This window comes from Camarhynchus parvulus, chromosome 1A, assembly GCF_901933205.1.
Source record: "Camarhynchus parvulus chromosome 1A, STF_HiC, whole genome shotgun sequence".
In the NCBI taxonomy this organism is placed as follows: domain Eukaryota; kingdom Metazoa; phylum Chordata; class Aves; order Passeriformes; family Thraupidae; genus Camarhynchus; species Camarhynchus parvulus.
The window spans coordinates 30,004,000-30,022,701 of NC_044586.1; the positions used below are offsets into that span (position 1 = coordinate 30,004,000).

The 18,702-nt window shown below is 35.8% G+C and overlaps 1 protein-coding gene across 1 annotated transcript in view; it reads left to right on the forward strand.

Annotated features, from left to right (window-relative positions):
- The window catches only part of POC1B (POC1 centriolar protein B), a 45,240-nt gene extending 26,958 nt beyond the window's left edge, over positions 1–18,282 (forward strand). The window contains 2 exon segments of the mRNA XM_030959803.1: positions 15,976–16,158; positions 17,356–18,282. Of these exon segments, the coding sequence (XP_030815663.1) occupies positions 15,976–16,158; positions 17,356–17,457 (285 nt within the window). The 3' untranslated portion in view covers positions 17,458–18,282.
- Positions 18,283–18,702: the final 420 nt, after the last annotated feature.

The window sequence follows — 18,702 nt, forward strand, 5'->3', positions numbered from 1 at the left end:
AGAGAATTAGGGTGCAGCAAAGTATCACCGTCATCTATTCTAGACAACAGTCTGCTTAGAGAAGATTTTAAAAACAAATATTTAAAAATATAATACTCTTGATTCTTTATTGTGAATTTAAAATATATATTTAGATATTTTCTTAGCAGTTCATTTATTTTGAGCTGTAGCTGTCTTAAGAAAATATTAGTATTATCTCTTCCTCCTACTTCTCCTCTTTTCAAGGAATTTTAATTTCTGGCTTCATCAAAAGCAACAATCCATCACAGCTTCCACACTTAAAATGCCTGCTTTTGTGTTTTGTTGTTTTTTAATTTAGTTCTATTTTCTTGCTTCAGAGGTTAAGCTAAGATAGGCAGATATGAATGTTCTTACAGGGATTTTACTAAAAACACATTATTAAATTGCCTGAATTGTAAACACCTTATCTTTTCAGCTTCTTTTCTAGCTTAGTGTTAAAGCCAGTTGTTTTGAACATGGTGAATGAAAAATCTTTTTTCTTCTAAGGTTCATACTGATGCAACTTTTTTTGTAAACTCAGTGAAGGGAGTATGATCCTTGCGTCAGTGGAAAAATTTCAGTGAAATCTGTAGTATGGAGTTACTTTCTTTTGGACTACAATTACAAAGCCGTTAAGAATTCCTGTGTATTATTATGGTTAGGAAATAGCTTTGGATTTGATGATTCATTTATTCAGTTCTCATGTGTATTATTGAAAGCACTGTAAAAATTAGTTGTGAATGCCTAACAAACTGGTACTTATGTAATGTCCTGACTTTTTCAATGATAAGAGTCCTCCTATGTTGCAGTTACCAGAAATTGGGTGTGTTCTAGCCTTTTGCACTCTGAAAATATTCACTAAATTGAGGTCAAATGTGGGGGCTGGGGGTGGTGCTTCTTTCTCCTTTCTATTCCACTGAAGACTCTGAAAGCGTTAGTGCCTCTCTCCCACTCCTCCACGTGTCAAACAGCTCAACATTGCCTTTGTTTTCTGAACTATTGAAAAGGAAAAATTGGAAGTTTTGTTTCTCTTTGGGACTACTTCTTTCTGTTTCATCCTTCAATTTTAGTTTTAATCATGAGAGAGGTTGGGTCTTTTCAATTCTGCAAGGCACTACACTGGTAACCTCCGGTCCCTGATAAGCTGTTGGAAACAAGGGAAAGTTGATGGTGTCTCTGTAGTTTTTACTGACAGAAGCAGGAAATCACTGTAGAGGCTCTCTAATGTTTCATCCCCTGACCTTGCTCATGTAAACAGGATTTGGAGGACGCAAAGCAATGTACTGTAATCTGGAAGTCAGAATGTCTGCACTAGCTGGGAGATGTTTGCTGTTCTTTCTCTTCTAGTGCCATTTAACACTAAAAACAAGAAATTCTTATTGTTCATTTACAGTACAACTCCTGCAAAGTTAAGACTGGGTTAATTACTGAGTAAGGAAAGATAAGGATTGTTTCTGTTTGGAGCAAAAAGAACATACTAAGTTTTAAAATAGAAGGTTTATCTGTACTGCATTTGTAGTATGTGTCTTGAGGCAAAAAATAGAAGTATCTGTGCCCTCAATTTGTTCTGTACATGTCGCTTTCACAGTTTGTGTTTCAGGGTTTAGGTATTTTTGATACACTTTTCTCTGCCTTTGTTTTGAATTAAAAAAAAAGCCCCGAAAAACCAACCAAGCTCCACGATCAAAAAACACCCCATGTATTTGGAAAGGCAGCAATTATGAATGAAAAATTTGCATGTATTTTTCTATTTCTGCATACATTAAGGCTTAGTCAGCTCTTCTTCCTCATAGAAATTTGCTTTGAAAAGTTCTTGCAGTAATATCTCTTCCTTGTTCCTTAACATAACTCCAGAATCCAGTAGGAGAGGATGACAATAGAAATTGTATGTTAAAACTAATTTTTAAAACATTTCATATTTTCCTTACCATGCAACTTCAGATTTACTCTGATTTGCATCCTTTCCTAGCTTCAGCCTTACAAGGAAATAAACACCAACTGTCTTCAGTGAGGTTAAGGGGAGGGTAAAAGGAAGAAAGGAAGTAATGGCAATTTTATACGTAGATCATCTCCTCTGGGGCCTAAGTCCAATTCAGAAGGGAACAGCTGGTAGAACAAAACTCATATGTCACTTCATTGTGCAGAGTAGTTACCTTTGCTATTTCTTATAGATCATTTGAAAGCACAATAGCTTTCTGTAATTCAATGATATCAACTTTCCTAAATGTCCTCAGACAAAAACTCTGATCATTACATGGTATGTATACATTTTTCTCTACCAAAGAAAAGTTCCAGCAGTATTCCCTTTGAAAGAAAGACTGGAATCACTGCCCCACTTGTGTTTCTTGTCCAAAACTCAGTTTCCAGTTAGACTGAGCTCTGCACTGGGGAGTGATCCCATGGGTAAAAGGGCTTTGATAAGAATTGACAGTTCCCAGCCTCTTCCATCACCTTACCTTCTTTGTTCCCAGACAGGGAAATAAGAAAGGCCACTCACTGAATAGCTATGAACTTTTTTTTCATTTACTGCCGTTCTTCTGATTACCAGTAAATGCTTATTTGAATTGAACTCCCTGAACTCCCAATGACAAACGGAATTAAGTTAGAAAATAGTGTGAAGAGATACTGTGTCTCCAAAGTTTTGAGATAAAGCCATCTGCACCTTTTTCATAGATAAGCATACAAAAAAACTCTCAAACAGGCTCTGAATGGCTCATGCTAAATCTTATACAAACACAGAATAAATACTGTAAATGGAGGAAGTCTGAAGTGCTCAGTGCAGCAGAATAAAAATAAGAATTGTGCTTTTGTGTCTTTGCAAATGAATCTCCCTCTCTGTCCAATCTTGCTTTTAGACAGGCAATTTTTAGTGTCATCTTGGCTTTATAGTACACTTTAGACAGACCTTTCTACTCTTTGCATGCTAGGCAGGTAGAATGTGTGGGGGTGGTGCAAGAGGACAGGCTGCCTTCTCCCCAAAACTCTGCAGTTAAACATGTTCAGCTGCTCTTGGAGAAGGAATGTCTCCCATTCCCCCCAAAGGCTACTCCTAATCCATCTGGAATAAGCATGAAATAGTAGACATCTTTTTCTGTTGCCCAGCTAAGAGCCTTCTAAAGAAGGTATGGTGTATATGAGCAAAATGACTCATCACAAGTGCAGAAAAGATGAAGTGTTTCTCATATTGAACAGGGAATTTCTAAACTTGCATTTTGAGCTGCTGTAGATGTCTAGGCATGTTTAGAAAGATTTGTGTACGTAATCTTAAAATTAGTATGCTTTGGTACCACTAACATCAAATAGAACTTAAGGATCAAATGCTTGAATGTGAACCCAATGCATGCAATAAAAGAGGCATATGATCCAAATGCTCCTTGCATTTTGTGGTGATGCTATTCTAATACAGCATATAACTGCTGGTTTACAAGGAGAGAACAGGAAGTATGTTGTGCCTCTACATAATTAAGTAATAATACGTATCCTAATGTTCCTTAATGGTCTTGATTATATTCTCTGAGTGAACTGGAGCTGGAGAGAAAGTCAGATTTTTATCGGAGACTGAGTTCTGAATTTGGGCACTAGAGAGTGCAAGAATATAATATTTCTTATGCTATTTTTAGCCTGCTTTCCTGAGGAAATGTACTTTATGAAATTGTGCTGTTTATTTGTCTGTCACCGTTCTGTCTCCTTAATAATTTCATAATCAAATAATTGGTGGGTTGTTTTTTTAATGAAATTTGGAAATAAGCAGTTAGAATAAGGAAACATATTAGTGCTATCACTTCAGAAAAAGTCAGTGGATGTGATACTGGAATAGGCATGGAGTAGCTACTGGTGACCCACCCTGTAACAGTGTCTCAACACACATGGAGGGAGCTTGAGTTCCTATAGAACTCAAGCCTAGCAGAGGGACCTAACAGGAAAAAATTGTACACGTGCACACATACACAAGTATTTTGTAAGAAGACAGACCTTTTAAGACTGGCAAAATTTTACTTTGTCTAGGGTCTTACTTAGGGCAGCTGTGTTTCAGGAATGTTTTTCAAGTTGATCCATGTGTGTATATTGTTCCTTTAGCACATTAGCACATTTCTGGGAACTGGAGGGATGGAAGTTCCAGGTATTATTTCTCTCCCAGTTTCCTGAGATACTGTACATGTACGCTCTGACCTTGTCTGCTGAAGCAGTGTTTTCCTCTGCTTTGACTGGAAATCTAAGCTGTATTCACAGTTCTCACAGCTGATTCTGCGGCATGCAGAAAATGCCCGACAGCTATCAGCCCACACATCCAATATCAACTGGTTCCTTCCTCTTCCTGGGGAAGAGTAACATCCTCTGAGAAGTGTCCCCTGAGGAATGCAGGAACAGCAGCAAGCCTTTCACACAGGAAATTGCTACTATAGCACTTGTAGAAAAGTGTTTCTGTCACTTGGATTGTCAGTCTGTAATGAGCTTCCTGCTGACCTAGATGATGATTTACTGCTGATCTAAATGCCATTTGTGAGTCATTTAGCTTAATGGAAGTTAATGAAGTTATCATTCAGTGGTTCTGTTACCCTGTAAGCACCTAGTTTAGCTTTTTTAATGCAGTAGTACAAATAAAGTTTTCAACTTCTTAGTATTCACAGAACTTTAATAATTCTGAGATTGCACATTTTGTGGGACTAAAAAGCAAGGGAATGCAAAGTTTAGCTCACAATGTGTGCCTCTTAGAGGAAGCTGCAGGATTTTCTTTTTTTAAGTTGCATAGTAAAGCTGAGCTACAGATCAAGTATGTCAGAAAACAAGGTTGTAAAGCTAAATACTGCCCTTGAAATACTCTTTATTCTTAAATACAACTAGAGTCTAAGTTTAGCACAGCATGCTTGCAACTGTGGCGTAGAAACTTGACTGAAATTTATGTATATTATATTATGACTGAACTTGACTGAAATTTATATATAATGTATTTATATACATGCTTGAATGAAATTTATTTATATATAAAATCCATATGCTATTCAGAATTGTTAAAGCAAGTTTGTTATAAAAGCAAACACTTGAATACTGCTTTAAAGTCTTATTTTTTTCCTAAATGACAGTGCTTAAACAAGTGCTAGCAAATTATATTTATCACTTAGATTAGAGTGATATCTAAACCCAGAGGATGCTTTCTGACTAAAAGCTTTTTTAAGTGTTTTCCAAATATCTTAGTTGTTCCAATACAACACATCTCTCCTTGAAGCCATGCTGCATTACTGTCGAGTTTGCAGTAAGAGATGTAGTTACTTGCTTTATGTGAGATAATGGAGACACTGAGTCACATCCAAAGATTACATAGGTTGCTTAAAACAAGACTGAAAAATGAGACTTTTCAAATAAAATTCAGCAACTAAGGAAGAAAGATTTTCTCCAGCAGATAGGTGTTTGATGTAGAAAAACATCTTGGCTTGTATCTTCCACCAAAACAGTGTGGGGGTTAGAAATTAGGTAGAACAATGCTAAAGGATGATTTCACAGTCATTTCAACTTCATGGCTGTTTTTATCTGGTTAATTTCATCCCTGTCAATTCCCCAATCTGTTCAGCTGTCCAAACACTAATAGGAGCACAAAGGAAATAATGAGAAAAAATGATTTAGAGATGGAGTAGATCAGAGCTGGCTGTAACCTGACTATATTGACTGATGTCTGTGGAGCCACGTATCCAGTGTGATTGTGCTGTAATACAAACAGGTGTGTTACATGCATGCAACAGCTGAATATCTTTCTTAAGTTGTAATGGAAAAAAATAGGAGGAAAGGAGGTGGTAGTAATTGTTTCCTTTTGTTCAGGAAGTACATATGTTGGATTCAGGGTTTTTTTTCAGCCTGAGAGGATTCAGATTTTTTCTGTCTGCATGGGTGTAATGTAAACAGCAGGTAACTGAGACTGAATGGAGGCAGCTCCATCCTTTTTGCTTGAATTTGAAGCATTGTAAAGTAAAAGCTCTGAGAGTATATGAAATCAGAGGAAAGCAAGTGAAAAACAGTCTATGGTTAGTGATTCTGGAAGAGGAACACTGGATTCTGTTGCATTTTGGAATAAAAAATATTTGGGGAAAAATGAGTAGCTCTGGGTGACACCATCAGCATTACTGCTCTGAAGAGTTGGTTGGGTGGGTTTGGGCTTGTTCTTTTTTTCTCTGTATCCCCTGACATATGATACTCTGGTTGCAGCAGTTTGGGTTGTTTGAAGGAGGGAGGTGGGGAGGGGAGAGATGCTGTCCTCTGGTATGCTCTTACTGCATAGTTACTTCCTGTACACCAAAGTGTGAGTTCCACTCGGCATGTTAGATCCTGTAGTGAAGGCATTGCAATGCAACTTGGAGTTAAATACTGCAGTATTTTTATTGTAAAGGAAGACTTCTTACTTGCAACAGGGATTTAAAAGAATTGCTTTATCCTTAAGCTGTTCTTAGATTAACCAATATCAAATGTTCCTCACTGAAAAGGTTACTCTTCCAAGGTGTTTCTTCCTTCCTTATGTCTCTTGGGAAAGGAATTCTAAGTCCATACTTCCAATTTTTGCTAGTGTAGTGAAATAGTAAAATGCTAGTTGCTTAGCAGTTTCAGTTAGTTGCATGTAAGATACAGATTCTTCACTCAGTAACCATATCATAAAGGTTTATCATTTTGTCCAGTTATGTGTCATTGTAGATATTTTCAACCCTCCACTTTCTGTAGTGTATTACTCCGTAGTGTATTCTTCTCTGATGCCTTGCATGTGTACATAAAGTTGCATTTTGACAGTTGAATAAAGTCAGAATGCCAAGTCACCCTGACTGTTTTAGTAGTTTACAGGATGTCTTTTTTGTCACCTGTAAGCTTGATTTTCCAGATAGCTGGTTATGTTTTGTGTGGGACTAAAACAAGAGCAGATTTCAATGGAGTCACTAAAACCAATATAATTCTGCAGTGTCTTTCTGATTTAACAGTTTTTGAAGAAACACTAGCAAGATAATTGAGTTCATGATGCATTACAACCTAAAATGCATTAATAAAATTGCAGCATGCATATTATGGATATAAAAAAAAAAGGGATGATTTTATCAGTAACAGTTTGACTAAATATTTCATTAGAGAGGTCTTCAGTTTGAAAAACCATTTTTTTCTGTCCCCTCAAACTGTATTGATGTTAAGCCTTAAATATTTGCTCTATATGCCCTAGGTCAACTTTTTAGTTGATTTTTTGGCTTTTTCCTGATACAGTTCTCATGCTGACTGTGACCTGTGACCATGCAATTCTCCTGTTTATCCTTTGTGATTACTGATGGAATTTCAGCTTCCCCACACCCCTGCTATTTTCTCCATTATTGCAGGATATATTAAAAAACAGTATCATTATCTGACTTGTGAAGTTATTTGCAGCACAAACCATTAGTCTTTTTTGCTGTGGTTGGAGTAGAAAGTATTTTGCCAGAAATATAAATACAACATTTATTATCCTCTGAAATGGAAGATAAAAAGATGCCATTAAACACATAAAAAATATGCATAATGCTTTAACATCTCTAGCTAATAAGAATGCTGTTGCTGGGGCTTCTTTTGTTTCTGATAGTTTTAAAGTACAAATAATCCTTGAGTTACAGAAATTATTTTTCAAGAGTGAAACAGGCCTGTCAGACCACTCCAAAGTTAACATTTCTTTGATATTTGTATGTAATTTTCAAATTTCTCAATTTCTGTTGTTCCCTAATTTGATTCTATCACAGTAAATTGCAAAACTCAACTGACTTAAGTGCAAAGTTGTTCTGGTGCTACCAAAGCATTTTTTTACAATCCCACCTCTGAACAAAGCAGGACTGAGTATTATTTTTACCTTGACAAATGGGATAGCTTATCCAGACCTTCTGAATATTTACTAATGCTGAGCACTGAAATAGCTCAGGATGGACTTTTGCTACTTTCTCCAGGTATTTTGTGAAATCTAATAAAAGCACATAAATTTGACTTTTCAATCAAAATTTTGAAGCTTCATTTTATCCTCATTGGGAGTATTGTGGCACTCTTGTTAAAATGTTTGAAGTTCTTTTGAAACCTTCACCATCCACTAAAGGTGTAGCATTTCATTAACAAAAACCTTGGTAAAATGCTGAAGAGCCATGTTTTTCTATTACATAGTAAAATATCTTTTTATGGCTATAGTCAGAGGATTTCAGTTCTAAACTATGAAATATTGGACTTCTTTTTTTCTTTTGCAGATAGTAGTATCTGTCTCTTTGGCAAAGTGTTCAAGCAGTTGTGCTGGCCCTGTTGGATTTAACTTTGGACTCTGCTATGCTGGATTGCTAACTTAATTTCAAATGCTTTTAACTCTTTGTTATTTTCCTGTAAGTAATTTGTATTAGAGGAGATTTGACACTTGCTTCTGTGGAGTAAACAAACTCCATTGTCAACTGCCACCTGGTCAAGTGGTATAACCGCCTGTGGTTACTGCTGCTCTGAAAGGAAATCAAAGCTGCCAGATCTCAACTAGGAAGAGATTTCTCTGTGAAATTATTGTGTGGACGTCCTGCCCCCATAGCATCCCCTAACAGGAGGTGATTTAGGTTTGTCTGTGCAACAAAGTTTTGTTATTACACAAGTTATGATGATACGAGGTAGCAAAATAAGAAAATTTGTACCATAGCACAGACACTTACCCTGACAAAAAGCATTGATACAGATGCAGCTCTGCTGGCAGAAAGGAGTTTCTTTTAGCTTTGCATATAACTTTGAAGGAAGTTGTGTGTAGATATGCATATAAGTATATATTTATGTAGGGGCTGGCAAACAGCCTCCATGTGCTCCTGCAGCAGGGGGCCTGCTACAGTGCCAGGGCATGGAGCAAGGCTCTGCAGCACAGACAGCTCTGCCCTGTGCCAGCCTCCTGCTCTTGAGGAGCACCAGACCCCTGGCTGGAGCCCAGGGACTGCAGCCCTTCTCAGCTGTCTGCCGGGCTGAGGAGAACATTATTCACAGCCTTCAGTTCTTGTTCTGGCAGAGCCTGTCTATTCTGGATTTTTTTGTCTATTCAGTAATTTTTTGTTCATTCTTATTGAGAAGTGGGATTTAAGACACAAGTGTGTTCCTTTACTTCTTCTCCTTTACATACAGTGTAAGTTGTTCAAGATTAGTTTTGCCCCAACAGGTTAAGTATGAAAGCCTTATTTAGGAGAAATCAATTGCATGTTGTAAAGTATATTCTTTTGTTTTATTTTTTTCTCAGGAGTAAACATGCCTTCGAGAACAAGAAATGCCTCTGGGTTTGTTGATCAACCTCTTTTCATTGTAAATTCATGTTGAATATGGATATACTAGGTGACTTTGAATGAGATAGAGGAAGTGCTGTCCTTTATATATAATTTAAGACTCTGTACAACAAAGTCACTGCTACCAGGTATCGTTTCTTTGTAAAGTTCAGTTAGACTTTTCTAGATAGGTATTGGTCTAAAGGCTTTCATTCAGTTTTTCTAGGTAGGGGAAAGAGGACAGAAAGGAGTCATGAGCAGGCAAGCCAGAAGAATGGCTGTCATTTCTCTGATTAGATATGTTCCTGGTGAGGATGCTCTACTCTCACTCACACCCTGCCTCCTTCCTCCCATGTGCTTGATGCCCTCTGTCAACCCCCACAATCTGCAATTTGAAGTACAGGGAGTTTGCCCGCGTGCTAGGAAAGTCCTAGGGTTTTTATACCTTTGTTTTTATTCATTAACATTTGTAATATCAAAAATAGCAGAATATTCTATTTATAGTGGTAGAAAGGAGACCTTGTCCACATAGAGTTATTAATTTTCTATCGTTACTTCCTTCTATTAAGCGTTTCATTATATTTCCAGTTTCTGTTGCAAGTATTCCTCCTGCCCTCCTTTAACTTTTCTCTGCCCTGGAGTGGATAAGAAGTTCAAGCAGAGTTTGTAATACAATTTTTATAGGACTCTATGCAGGTAAAAAGAAACCATCATGGAAATTTTTCTCAATTTCAACCATAAGATGTTCCCTTGGGTATGCATGCAAGCAGTCCAAAGTAATTTGCCTAAATTAAACTTGACTACTTTATTTCATAATTGTAAATAGTAGGAAATGCTTCTATAGTTTCATGTTATTTCTCCTTAGTTTTGCAAAGCTTCTTGCTGAAGCTGAAGACATACTGGAGGTAATTGATTACCTTTCTTTGCCTTTCTTCTACAGGGTACATTTTTATATTTTGGTGCCTGTGGTGCAAGTATTTTTATAACTTATGAAAGTGTTTGAGTATAGTCTTCCTGAACTGTTACATTAGAATTGACTTCCTGACAGGGGATTCTCACCTTTGGAAATTGAACCTCCAATGATTTCTGCCTGGTTTGTTTTGGATGTTTATGATATGCTTTGGGGTTTTTTATTTGGTTGTTTTGTTGGAAGCTTTTTTTGTTTGTTTGTTGTTTTGTGAGGTTTTTTGTTCAGTTGGTTTTTAATTATCAATTCCTAACTTTTCACCAGTATTGCCTATTTTTGGGGAGAAATCCTTAGCTTTTTCTAAAAGTTTAAACTCATACAGACTGTGCAGGGTACTATTAATATTAGAAATTAACATCAATAAGCAAATTAGAAAGAAAAAATCACCTGGTTTTAAGTAAAGTTTATTACTGATGATCTGAGAGTTTAGAAAGAAGTATTTCAGGAATATTATTCATTTCAAACTGGATGCACTCAAATATTCACGGACTTCTAAGAGGTTTTTATTAGGGTAATAGAAATAATTTTAAATTTTTTTTTTAGAAAACAGGGGTTATTATATGTTCATTTTCAGTGCTTTCTTGAATGGATGGAATACAGAGAAAATATTTTTGTTCTTTACTACATTCTGTATATGTGGAATTATAAAATACTGCGTGCATTGGATGTACTGTTTTACAGGGTTTTCTCAAACCAGAAGCAGCACTTTGGGAAAAAGATGACATAAGAAAACTATGTAGTCAGTTTCTCAATATGTGTGTGAAAGGTTGCTTGTAAAATGTGATGTAATTTCTTTGCCTAGAACTTTCAGGATATCTTGAGATGTGCCTATGGGCAGGGGAGTTTATTATTTCATACCATCATAGGAATACTAAATTCAGTATAGCTGTCATCCTGATAGAAATAAATAAATCTGATTAATCAGACCATAGCTGTAAGTCCATCAGGATTTCAGTTAATTTTCTCCAGATAATTAGATAAAAAACTCCACCAAAGTAAGCTAAGAGTTTTCATTGCTTTGTACTGGCCTTCTGACGTCTATAAACTCAGTTAGATTCAGGCTGAATTTGCTGTTTTCAAGACTTAAAATGTTATGCTTTCCATCTAAGGTGGAAGTGCCAGTTTTGCTAAAGAATACAGTCTGATAGGTTGGCCTGTTTTATTGGCTGTGAGTTTGTAACCTGGTACCACTGCTCATGATCAGCCTCTAAACTGAAGGGTGTGCTACCTTCAGGGGTCCTTCCAGGTGTTTCCGTGTCAGACTGGATGTGATGCACTTCTGTTAAATGCGCTTTAAATTTTCTATTTCAGCTTGGGCATTTTTTTAAAAGCTGGAGAAGATTCTGATGTGTAAGACGACATGGAAGACTTTGAAGTGTGAGAGTCTGCATTACAAGTTCTGAAAGCGGACTGCTCGAGCTAGAAATGCTTAGTAGAGCTTTGCTCTACTAAGCGCCGCATAGTTTATCTGTGTTTTACTGCTTGAATGCAAAACTTCATTAAAATTTGCAAATAAACAATTCCAGAGGTACCTCATCAGATGACACAGGGCAGAAAGCCACAGGTAGCACATGGCAAGTTGTTGCTGTGCTGATTCATGTGCATGCAAGAGGAGAGGAAACAGAGAATGCTGTCATCAGCTGAAACTACAGGGAAGTTTTTTTCAGTAGGAGCTGATAAAACAGATTGTGATTGAACATACTCAGTCTTCGACTAATAGATCAGAGAGCTGTTTTATGTGGATCACTCATTGACTGAAAAAAATAATTTCACAGCAGAAGAAGTGATCTGTGAATAATTATATCCTACAAAAAGCCCAACCCCCCCCAAAAAACGCAAACAGCAACAACAAAAAAAAAAACCAAAAAAACCCAACCAAACAAAAAAAAAACCCAACCAAAAAAACCACAAAAAACCTCCAAAAACAACAACAACAAAAAAAAAAACAAACAAACAAACAAACAAACAAAAAAACCCCAACTCTTGCATGGTTAAATTTAGCATTTCCACAGTGAACCATTTTTATATGAGGGTAGGTTCACAAGAGGAGGAAAAAAGTAGTGATAATAATAGTACTGTTTCTCCTGAAAATTTCCCGTGATTTCAAATAACCAAAAGTCACAGGAATTCAACATCTGGTAAGGTGGGACACTACTCTCTTATGCCTTTACTTTTTGATCTGTTTGAGCTTTATGCCCTACTAATGACTAATTATTTGTAGTTGTTTTAATCACAGTATCAGAAATATTTTACTATTAGTAGGCATATATACCATGTGTTCAAAATTTTAAGGTTTAATTTTAAAAAGCAAGCCATGCCAATTTTTGTGAGTCATTAGGAAGCTTACCAATATCACTTTTTTATAAGCCCATCTTAATTATAAGATTCTAATATATGCTTTTAGAAACTCTGTTTTGTAGTTTCCAAATTTGGAGCTCATAGAGGATGGAAGCCTGTTGATAGGCAATTGTGTGAAAGGGACTTGTATTTTTTCTTTTTCTCTTACTTCCCTTGAGGGATTTTTTTTTAATTTCTATAAATAAAACTGCTCAGGCATCCTTATATATGGATGCATTTTACTCAGATTCTATTATTAACAGTTATGAAGCAAAGGGAGGCTGGGATGCAGTGTTTGTGTCTGTGTGCTGTGTGAATGTTTCATGGGAAAACTTTTGGGAACAGGCAGAGGTGATAAGGTTATGTGTAAGGATTTTTCACAAATTGATCAAGTACCACCCACAGAGTTTTGGCTATTTTGCTTGACAGAAAACAAAGATGAGCAATTATGGTTTGCTGTTTGTGACATCATTTTATAAGCTAAATTTAATTTTCTGCTGAACATCCGCTGGTAATGTCATGATAATAACTTCCTATTGATTAATTAAATCTGTTCCTTCTCCTCCTTATTTGTAACTTGCATGAAGTTGCCCAAATGTGAGTTTATGTTATTACTAATGGTCTGTGAATGGAAACACTGTACACATTTTAATTTTATTCTTTGCTTTGCTCAGAAGTAACAATTTAAAATTGATTGCCTTATTAACATTTATTGTCTCAAAATAAGCTATAGCTTTGGTGACTCTCAGAATAGTTTGGGGTTTTTTTAATATGAGACATTTTTACTACATTGCTGGTGACATACAGAATTGTTGTTTATGGATTGGTGGCATTTCAAGTACTTTAGAAAGGGGCTAATTTGAAGGAAAGACAACATTTAGTTCTTGAAACTTTTCGTTTGAAATAGACTTTGAGTAGAAAGACTTTCTTTAAAAGAACTTCCTTTAAAGTGAAATGTGCTGAATAAAAGTGTTGGACATGAACTAGCTGGTATCCAAAAGTAAGGGAAGTCTTTGACACTAGTGTCACTTTTTACAGCAAGGTTTTAGCATTTGAGTGTTGTGTTAGATTTCAGCCATTTTGGACCCTTTGCTGAGCTGGAGGAGATTGTAAAGTTAGATATTAGGAAAGGTTAAAATATAAAGCAGATAACCTCAAAATTATAGCAGCATACTTGATGTCTGATAGTATTCAAAAAAGTCTATACAAATTTCCAGACTATAATAAAAGTAACAAGTTAGATAAGTTGAAAATTTGAAATGGTCTTTCTTAATTTCTCTTACAAATTTTGAAAGCGGAGTTATTTGCTTATCTTGTTTGAGTTTTGACAAACATCAAGGTCTTTGTCTTATTTCTGTAAATGCTTTTATGTTGTATTGTGCTTCCAAGTCTTTGAATATGTAGCAGAAAAATCTCAATTTGCTGCTTAACCCAGTAAATTATAAGAGGACTTTTCCATTACTATGACTTAGAATCCTGGTGGCAGTTTACTGAGATACAAAACATTCTTTCAGATCTATTTGTCTGCTATATTGAAGTTTGGATCAATTTTGCTGTAGGAAAAAAGTGGTGAGACTTTTAGTAGCTTAGCATTTGCTCTCTTTACTGAATTGATAGCTTTCCTCCTTGGGTTGAAATAATCTCTCTTACTTCAGACCTTAACTGACAATGCTAGGATACAGAAATCAGTGGAAGTGATGTCAGTGAATACCATGGTACTATCAAACCTTGAGATGGGTTCCCTTTGACTTTGTAGCATTGTCAGTTAAGGTCTGAAGTGCCTGCCTGGATATGTGCCCCTACCTTTACTAACCATGCTCTGCACTTCATGGGTTCTTGCCTGGGGGCTTGAGACCTGTCCTTGTAGAATGCAACTGCACAATGGAACTTTTAACCTAGAGAGGGTTGTAAGACTTTCTTTTTTGCTCTCTTACCTCACCACAGTCTCTGCTTTCAGCTGTTTCCCACCACACAGGACTGTGCAGAATGGCACTGAAGACACAAGAATGTTATTGTGGATAATGCAGCAATATAAGTTCACAATAATATTGATATGATTTAGTATTACTTAAATTTAAAGTAGTTGCATTGTCATCGTGGCAGTATTTAATCCATCAGTCTCTAATCCTACATGATTCAAAGGCCGGGTCAACTACATGTAAATCATTCTTGACAGAAACTCATCAACATACCTAGGTGATCTTGTAAAAGTCTGCTAATAATTCTGCCTAGCAATTTACATTCTACAAGATTATTTTAGAGACTTAGGAGATTTTTTTTTAGTGTTTGACAATGATTTTAATACCCTCTACTTTGAAAATCTGTTCAGCCTTACAACATAAATATATTTTGGGCACATTGTAAATATTGTGTATTTTAAATACATCAGGTGAGACTAAAATTTTCCCTTTGCATAGCTAATAGATATTTTCGTGGGCTGTCAATAAATTCTAGAGAAATAGTTTAATTGGAACCATTTTAAAGGTTTATTTTGTAAATGTAGATATATCAAATATAATTAGAAATAGTAAAACTTAACTACTGCTGTTTATTTTAGTGTATAAGTAAACTAAAGTTGTCTGAAGATATAAGAAGTTTTCAAAGAAATTTCAATAAGTCATTAATTATTCAGGTAAAGTTGTTGTGAAGGACTTTATAATGAATTAGTGATGATTTAACCTTTCATGACTCAAAAATGCCATTAAGAACTTCAAGGCACAGACAAAACTGAATTGGTGGAGAAGATCATGCTCTCTCACTTAGCCTGAAGCAGAGTTTACACATCAAAGTTTTTCCTCTCAACATTGCATTGTATGGATCTTCTCTGTTGTTTCCTTCTCCCATTTTCTGAAGGAATCAATTTTTCAAAAAGTAGCATCACTGAACAAGCAACTGAAAACTACTTTTTAAAAAAGCTGAAATAAGAGGTTAGTTCATGCTAAACAAAGGTTTCATACTATGAAGTTGGAAGAAGCACTTGTGGTTGTCTAGTAACATATGGATTTTTCATCTGTATGACTACTCTGAGTGAATTTCTTTGTCAACCAGGGCTGTCTTTTTGAAGAAAATGCCCCTCATTAATTGTATTTATTCAAGCCCTAGTGGTACAGCATGTAGCTCTTCAATCACATGCACCTGAAACATGTACCTAAAGACTGCTAAGATTTCCCTTGTTGCCTCATCCATCACAGCTGGAATTCTCTCTTAGGTCAGCACAAATTGAAGTGTTACGAATTGAACCTGGTACAAAAAGCAAATCTGAGGGTCCTTGTGTGTATGCATGTATATATATATGTGTGTGTGTGTAGATTTTTTTTTAAATTAAAAGCCTGAGTTTTGGCTATCCTGTCTATCTTCTGATGTGGTTCCACTTAAATGAAGACAAAGGCAGCTGAATCTTCAAATTATGTTTCTGTATTCAAGGGTGTTGGCAAAAGTGAAGAACTGCTGAGTCCCTCTGCTTCTCCCTCAGCAAGAAGTTCAAAAAGGAAGGCAGAGAGTGAGAGTGGGTCAGCTGTGCTTAATGTGGAACAGCAGAGAGGCATCTCCTCCTCCGTGGACTGTGCTTTGGACCACATTGTGGGCCAGCTGGAGATGTTAACTCTAGTAAGTATGCAATAACAGGTGACGCTTGCAGTGCAAAATGGCAGTGCTATCAAAGGGCAGCAGTAGCCTGGAGTCATGTTTATAAATCAGAACATTAAAGACTATGGGGTTATATTGAATAGCTGTATAGTCAAGTGACTGTTTTGGTGTTTTCCTTTCAGAAAATATTGATTGCATGTATTGTGTTTGCCAAAGTGAAAGCTTCCTGGTACATAACCATAAAGATTGTTGCTGTATTTTTAACTCTGGCTGAAGAGAATCACTGTTTTTCAGTGGATCTGGGTAGTTTTGTCAGAATCCAGTTGTTTAGCAGACATTCCAGCTGGAACAATCATGCACTAGCAGGGGATGAACAAAGTAAATTGTCAATGTACCATTAAATCCCTTTCCCAACTTAGTGTGTGAGGTGTTAGCTTAGGTAGGAATCCAAGCAGTGCAGTAAGTCCTTGTGCCAATGAAACTGCACAAATACTCAGTCTCAGTCAGTGACTCTGAGTCGTTTGTTTGCAAATGCTCAATACATCTTTTTAATCCAGATTTAGCTTATATTTTCAGATACTTCTTTGTAGTCTGTAATATATTGACATTAAATCACTTCAAAATGGAGCAGCTAAGGGGTTTTTTTTCTGTGTTCTTTTGCAATATATATGTTAAGTACGAAGAAACAGGTTTTGGGAAGTATGGAGTCAAGCCATGAGTTGGAAATTATTTGTGTAGTAAGTTGTAAAAGAAACTGCCAGCCTGGGTCCAAAAACCTACTTCTTCCACTGAAGATAATATAATGGAGAATAAATGCCTTTTAATAGTATATTTTTTCTCACTTCCTTTTCTTGGGGATGCCTTAAAAGTTTCTTTTAGTTTTTTGAAAGATATCATTTGTGGTCACAGTGATGGCTGTTTTTCTATTGGATTGTGGATGCAACTTTCACATAGTATTTCAGAGTACTTTACATTATACATGTATGTATTTCTCTTTCTCAGTGAAAATGTTTTGTGAAAACAAAAGCCTTTAGACAATCTCCATGGAGGCAAAGCTGTAATTTTTAAATACAGTTGTAAATAGTGGAATAGCTAAGGAGAAGCCATCTTAGAGTATTTTTTCCTGTTGAGTTAAAATTACTTTTCTTATGTTGCACGCTTTTATAATGCTGTGTGAATAATATAAACCCAATTGAAATTATTCTCTTCTTCATGCAGACCATTTCAGTCCTGGAAGAACGTCTCACTTGTACAGAAGATAAATTGAAAGAATGCATAAAAGATCAGCAAAAAATGTTACTTAAGGGAAAACAGAACTAATAAAATACGAAAATGAACTATGTTGATGAGTATGTATGAGTATGTGATGAGTAAAATCACAAGGAATGTTTTTTCACTGGATTTTGCTGTAAGCAGAAACATCAAATCAAAGTAATAAAATGGAAGAAATTAAAAAAGTTTCAAACATTGGTAGCAAGCAGCTATTCTGGTTATCTATTCAATGAAGTGCAACCCAATCAAAACTAGAACTTTCTAAATCATTTCCATTGAACATTCCAGAACTCTTATTTGATTTTTAAACTCAGTGAACAATTGTGAAAATAATGTTCTTTGTGCTAAGACAAGGTTACTTAAACACCTAAATTAAGTAAGATATGTTGGCAAACATAATACAAAAATGCCAGAGGTGTTCTTTGTCCCTTACATATTCTCAAGTGTTTTACCAAAAAGTAGTGTGCTATTCCATGTTTTCTAAACATTTTAGTAATGATTGCAAGAAGATGTAGTGTGAAAGCTCTTAGTTACAAATGCAGAAATTAAGTCACTTTAACTTTGAAGCTATAATTGCATCTTTGTGAATCCAGCTGCAAAACATGAGTTTTGATGCACTTGAACACTTCTGCTTATCGTATCCCCATCAAAATTCACTTTTCATATTTATAAAAATAAAAATGAGCGTTATACTTCTGAAGAATATATTTGAACCAAACACAAAAATATGCAAAATCTAGGTCATAAATACAAAAGATTCTTATCCTATAAGAATGTCCACGTGTGCTCAAGCTTTGCGTGCTGTGAATGTACCTGATCAAGTAATGCATTGTGAATGCAGACATAAGTCAGGAAAAACTTTGCAGTGTATGATCATTTGGGTTTTATTTTTAATAAAAACGTAATTCTTAGAAAGATGATTTTGGGTATTATTTAATGGAAAATATTTTCTTTATGTCTGTCTATTTTTTCAAATGTCATTGGCAGAACACCTGTTGTAAATCCACAGTCAAAACTAGGTAATCATGCGTTTCTGTAACTTTACATGTCTGTTGAAAAATAGGACACTTGAAATGGGGAAGCACTTTAATCCAATTCTCACCTGACTGTATATAGATAAAGCCCATTTCCCAGGCTGAACCTCATTAACATCAGCAGAGTTCAACTTTAGTACACACACTCACTGTGTAAATATGACTGCAGTTCAGGCCACAGAAATGTGCAGTCAATTTTTCTTGTATAACTTATTTTCTCTTTCAGCAACCATCTTCAGATAGCCAGACATCACCTCAC